Source organism: Musa acuminata, unplaced genomic scaffold (assembly GCF_036884655.1).
Source record: "Musa acuminata AAA Group cultivar baxijiao unplaced genomic scaffold, Cavendish_Baxijiao_AAA HiC_scaffold_1138, whole genome shotgun sequence".
Classification (NCBI taxonomy): Eukaryota; Viridiplantae; Streptophyta; class Magnoliopsida; order Zingiberales; family Musaceae; genus Musa; species Musa acuminata.
This window is the reverse complement of record NW_027021350.1, coordinates 454,362-460,361: the sequence shown is the minus strand read 5'-3', so window position 1 is coordinate 460,361 and position 6,000 is coordinate 454,362. Positions and strand designations below refer to the sequence as shown.

The 6,000-nt window shown below is 36.8% G+C and overlaps 1 protein-coding gene across 1 annotated transcript; it reads left to right on the top strand.

Moving 5' to 3' along the window:
• Nucleotides 1–3,633: 3,633 nt before the first annotated feature.
• Nucleotides 3,634–5,056, top strand: LOC135671192 (uncharacterized). The gene is made up of 3 exons (XM_065179155.1): nucleotides 3,634–4,122; nucleotides 4,263–4,511; nucleotides 4,595–5,056. Exons 1-3 carry the CDS (start codon nucleotides 3,736–3,738, stop codon nucleotides 4,862–4,864), a joined length of 906 nt encoding a protein of 301 aa, XP_065035227.1. The 5' UTR covers nucleotides 3,634–3,735; the 3' UTR covers nucleotides 4,865–5,056.
• Nucleotides 5,057–6,000: the final 944 nt, after the last annotated feature.

Below are 6,000 nucleotides of genomic sequence, written 5' to 3'. Positions count from 1 at the left end.
CTATCAGGCTCATATAGTTTTTCCTCTAGTCTCACTCTAATCGGATTCTCTTGGAGAACTCTTTCTCTCTCAATCCAAATGACCTTGACTAAGGATTTATTTGAGTAAGAACACACATGATATTTCTCTTATGATACCGAGAGCGAATGATCCTTTATCGATATTCAATAGCCCTCATAAGGTTGGCTACTACTCCCAATGACTAGTTGTATTAGATTTGAAACTTTCAAACCTATAAGTCTAGTATTAAAGAGTGGAGTACTTATACAGGATATTCTTGGTGTCTCAAGTCTAAGGACCAGGTATACTACTAGGATGACGAAATTATTGTCTAACAATGAGATATCATCAACCATCCAGCATTTCATAAGCGGATCAATCAGTAAACTCATTCTGCAATGAGTAATTATATTGTATCCCTAGTGTCCCAACATGAGCAACTATGAGACTAGTTACCTCCATCATATGGACAAGTATACAATATACCAGTCTGTCCGGTTATCTCGATGTCCCTCTCGAGTAACCTATAACTAGGATTATTTTGGGTCTGTATTTAAAGGTGAATCAGGTTCATTATCATGATCTCATCATGATCCAAATCTCATTACATATATATATATATATACATATATATATATACATATATATATACATATATACATATATATATATATGTATATACATATATATATATATATGTATATGTATATACATATATATATGTATATGTATATACATATATATATATATGTATATACATATATATATATACATATACATATATATATATACATATATATACATATATATACATATATATATACATACATATATATATATATATACATACATATATATATATATATAATGTGAGAGAATGTCATAATAATAATAAGCAAAAAGACTGCATGTCAAGTTACACGTGGCATCACTCACGTGATTAGCTTGCAGGGCACTTATGACTAACAATCTCTCACTTGACTTAAAGTCAATCACCTATGTGTCTGATCCCCATTAGACCCTTGTGATTCTCAAAGATAATTTAAAACAACGACTTTGTTAGTAGATCTGCGATGTTATCTTCGGATAGAACTCTTTCCACTACTACATCTCTTTGGGCAACGATCTCTCTAATAAGTTGAAACCTCCTCAAAACACTTTTGATGAGACCTAGTTCCCTTATTTAAGTAATCGCCCCATAGTTGTCGTAATATAAGGGAATTGGCTCCTCGCTACCTAGAACGAGTCCTAGATTTATGATGAACTTCTTCATCCAGACTCTTTCCTTTTCTGCCTCTATCACAGTAATGTACTCCATCTCTATAGTTAAGTCAACAATTGTGTCTTGCTTGAAACTCTTCTAACATACTGCTCCTTCATTCAAGGTAAACATATACCCTGAATTATATTTGCTATCATTGACATCAGATTGGAAGCTCGAGTCCTGTAGCCCTCAACCCTGAGGCTACTTCCTTCATATACTAGTAAAAGATCCTTAGTCCTTCTCAAGTACTTAAGGATACACTTTACTATTTTCTAGTGCTCCAAGCCTAGATCCGCCTGATACTTGCTCGTGACACTCAAAGCATGCGCTATATCAGGCTTGGTATATAACATAGCATACATGATAGATCCTATTGTCGATGCATAGGGTATCATATCTATGTTTACCCTTTCTTCAGGAGTCTTTGGGGATATACTTCTAGAAAGTGATATCCCATGTCTCATTGGTATGAGTATTCTCTTGAAATTTTTCATGCCCAACCTTTTGACAATGACATCTATGTACTTAGATTAGGACAAGCCAAGCATCATCTTGATCTATCTCTATAGATCTGAATCCCCAATATGTAGGATGCTTCCCATAAGTCTTTCATGGAGAAGTGTTTAGATAACTAAGTCTTTACTGTGAAGCACATCTTTGTGTCATTCTCAATTATTAGGATGTCATCCACATATAACACCAAGAAGGTAATAGCGCTTCCATTTACCTTCCTCTATATACAAGGCTCATCTTCGTTCTTAACGAAATCATAAGATCTAATCATCTCACCAAATCTTATGTTCTAATTACGGAGAGCTTGCTTTAGTCCATAGATGGACTTAAGCAATCTACACACCTTATCTGGACTATTCTTGGACACGAATCCCTCGGGCTATATGATATACACCTCCTCCTCGAGGTTGTCATTAAGAAACGTGATTTTCATGTCTATCTGCTAAATCTCATAATTATTATGTGTTGCAATAGCCAATAAAATTTAGATGAATTTTACTATAGCTACGGGTTAGAAGGTTTTGTTATAGTCAACACATTGCCTTTGACGATACCCCTTAGCCACTAACCTTGCTTTATAGATTTCTATTTTTCCATCTACTCCGATCTTCTTCTTGAAGATGCACTTACAACAAATGGGTACAATACCCTCGGATGCATCAACAAGGTTCCAAACCTTATTGGAGTACATGGAATTCATCTTAGAATTCATATCCTCTTGCCACTTCCTGGAGTCTATACTCGTAATAGCCTCCTCGTAGGTCTGAGGATTAGTATCCTCAACATTCTCTCCTTTGATATATCTCACATATCTCTAAGAAGGATGGGGTACTCTACCGGACCTACGTAAAGTCGAAACTTGTGTGCTAGGTAACTGAACTTGTTTTCTGTAGGAAAATCTAGGGGCGACATCACATGCGCAATGTAAGAACAAAAACAAAAATCCTAAATTTCCCAAAAGGTGTTCATCGTTGTGTAAAGATTTATGCGCAAAATTAGCGAAACTAAAAAACATGCGTGAGATAGTTATGTTACCTAGGGAGATTATATATCCCCGAATCCTTGCAAATCTATAGGAGTCGATGAAGGAGGTCAAGCGTCATCCTCTCTAGCAGTGATCCATACAGTAGGGCTGCAACAATGCTCCTTAAATCTCTAGGCATACTATTTAAGGAAGAGAAGGGGAGAGGAGAATAGGAGGTGACAACTTAGAAGCCCTAGCCTATGGGCATTTAGTTCCCTCCTATTTATAGAGAAACCTAATTAACCCTAATGGATCCAGTCCTATTGGGTATTGGATCTTCATCTAATTATTCAAGCCTTTTGGATTAATGAGTTTCTACCCAATAAGAGCTAATGCTCTTATTGGATCTAATCTATGAGATCCAATAATTCATGGGTTTATTGGATATCCAATAAGATAGGGGCTCTAGCGGAGATCTCATATCCGAACCTCTTTTGCACTGCTTCATATGATAAACTGATTCAATTCCTCAGTTATAATATTTTTAAATAAATTTATAATTTTTAAAAATTATTATAAATATTTAAAAATATTTTAACTATATCAAAAGTTTTTTTAAAAATCTTAAGTCAATTTACTTTGGTTATAATAGCTTTTAAATAGATTTACATGAGGATGTTTGGGTGAAAATTTGTTCTGTATTATGTTGAGAGTATTCTGAAAATTATAAAAAGGTGAGGTTTCCTTTGCAAAATCGTCTTCTATGCAAAATCGTCTCAAATAAAAATATCAAGAAAAGACGTTTCCTTTTCAATACTCCATTCTGAATTCATGTGTTTAAAGCATTCACCAACGAAGTTGACACGTATCACGGAAAATCCTCTACGCAGCCGCCTATGCAGACGGCCACGTTTCGATCGACCCGCGGCCCTCTCTCTCTCTCTCCAGTCTCCTTCCGTTCCTCCATCGGAAGCGATAAGGAAACCTCGGTGGGATGCTCGCTCGCGTTTCCGCCATGGTGAAGCTCGCGACCGCTCGGGAGAGCCGCACCTACGGCCACCTCGCCGCCCGCGATCGTTTGGAGTACATCAACGCCGGATTGTACGTACTGGCCCCCGTCCTCCTCGTCGGCGGCTTCACGGCCCAGCTCTCCACCGCCCCAGCCTTCGCCAAGTCCGGCCTCGCCCTCGCCCTCATCGGCCTCGCTCTCGTCCTCGTCGTCAACGCTCATGACCTCGTCGCGCACTTGGCCGGCGTCGACTTCTGCCTCTCCCTGGTGGAGTTCGACGTGCAGCTGGCGCTGGTGGAGTTCTCCGTACCGCTGGCGCACATTGTTGGCACCATCTTGAACTTCATCGGCATACTGTTCTTTTTTATCCAGGTTGGTAGATCATAATTAGAAGAAGAAAAAGAAGAAGCTGATGATGATGATGATGCCTTTATTTTTCTTTCAATTTCTATGTTTGGTTTTCCTGTATTTTATCTTTTGGGTATCCAATTTCATGTACGTAACGAGTGTAGATGGAGAAACGCTACAGTCCGAGGCTGGAAAGGCATGCGGTCAACACACTGATATCGGGGCCAATCTTTTGGGTCATCGGTTCCATCCACAACATCTGCCAAGTCTACGAGACAGCAAATGGCCATGTCCAGATACTACAGAAGTGTGTGCAGGTTCCCCTGCTCATGGGAAGCTTGCTCTTCTTGGTCGCCGGAATCCTCAACAACCATGATACCTTCGGGTCAATTCACACAACTTCCAAGATCATGGTAAGTAGTAGCAGATTAATTCCATTCCAACTCATCGATCTCATGTCTTCTCTTTGATTTGTGTGGGTAAAACATGATTGCAGGGGAAGAGTTGGGTTTGGTTGTGCCTGTCGGGGAGTTGTCTGTTCTTTGTGGGGGGATTGCTGAACGTGGTGAAAGTGTCCAAGATGCAGCGGAGGGATGGGGTGAGGCTTGAGAAGCTGCGAGGCACCGCGCACGAGAGCTCGGCCAGACGAAGGGAGGGTCAGCTTCCACTGATCCTGGAGAGCAGCAGAAGGAAGAAAGCAGAGGAGGTTACGCCGGTAGTGCGAATCCCTGCATCAACTCCTCCGCATTACAAGGCGGTGCCCTAATCGGAAGCCAAGCTTGAAACACCGTTTGAATTGGATTGATTAGCCTTTGGATGTGACCGTGGAATGTTGTTGATGTTGGGAAAAAAATACGACAAAGAAGAGGATAAAAAATACTATGGAAACAAATAACAAACACAAGATCAAGAATACTTTAAGAAAAATATTTAGGCTTGAAAAGTGTATAAATAGTTTTCTAAAAATGATATTTGTACCCTCTTCTTAATAAGATTGCTATGGGTTTGATGTAAATAGTTTTAGTGGATATGACAAGCCTTTAGAAGATCTGTATTGAGCAAACAATAAAGAATCTTTAGAGAGGAATTAAAGAATGTCTAACTCGATCACTTGGAGAGTAAAGAAGAAGAGCATGAAAGAGTTGTATATGTAATTTACCCTCAAATAGCTATTTATAGATATTTTTTTAAAAGATATAATTTTTAAAAATTAATTATTTTCTCAAAAGACACAATCTTTGAAAATTATAACTATTTTCTCGAAAGACACAACCTTTGAAAAATAACTATCAAAAAATTAAAAAAAAAATATTTTTTCAAATAAATCTTTTAAAAAAATTTTTTTTTTAATTTGAACAATTTATAACAATCCCCCACTTGTTCAAATTTAAAATTTTCTCTAAGTGATTAAATAGTATTTATGAATAAAGTAATATATCTTTGAAAAATAACTACCAAAAAATAAAAGAAAACACCTTTTCCAATAAATCTTTTGAAAAGAAAATTTTTTTCTTTTTAATTTGAACAATTTATAACAATCCCCCACTTGTTCAAATTTAAAATTTTCTCCAAGTGATTAAATAGTATTTATGAATAAAGTAATATATCTTTGAAAAATAACTACCAAAAAATAAAAGAAAACACCTTTTCCAATAAATCTTTTGAAAAGAAATTTTTTTTTTCTTTTTAATTTGAACAATTTATAACAATCCCTCACTTGTTCAAATTTAAAATTTTCTTCAAGTGATTAAATAGTATTTATGAATAAAGTAATATATCTTTCGATTTGAATATTACCTTAGTGTAAGCATCACAAAGTGAAGTCGAAATCCCAAATAGCATAAAAGCTTTGAATTTGTTATTCCTCGTGACAACACCAGTGATACCACACACATAAATACA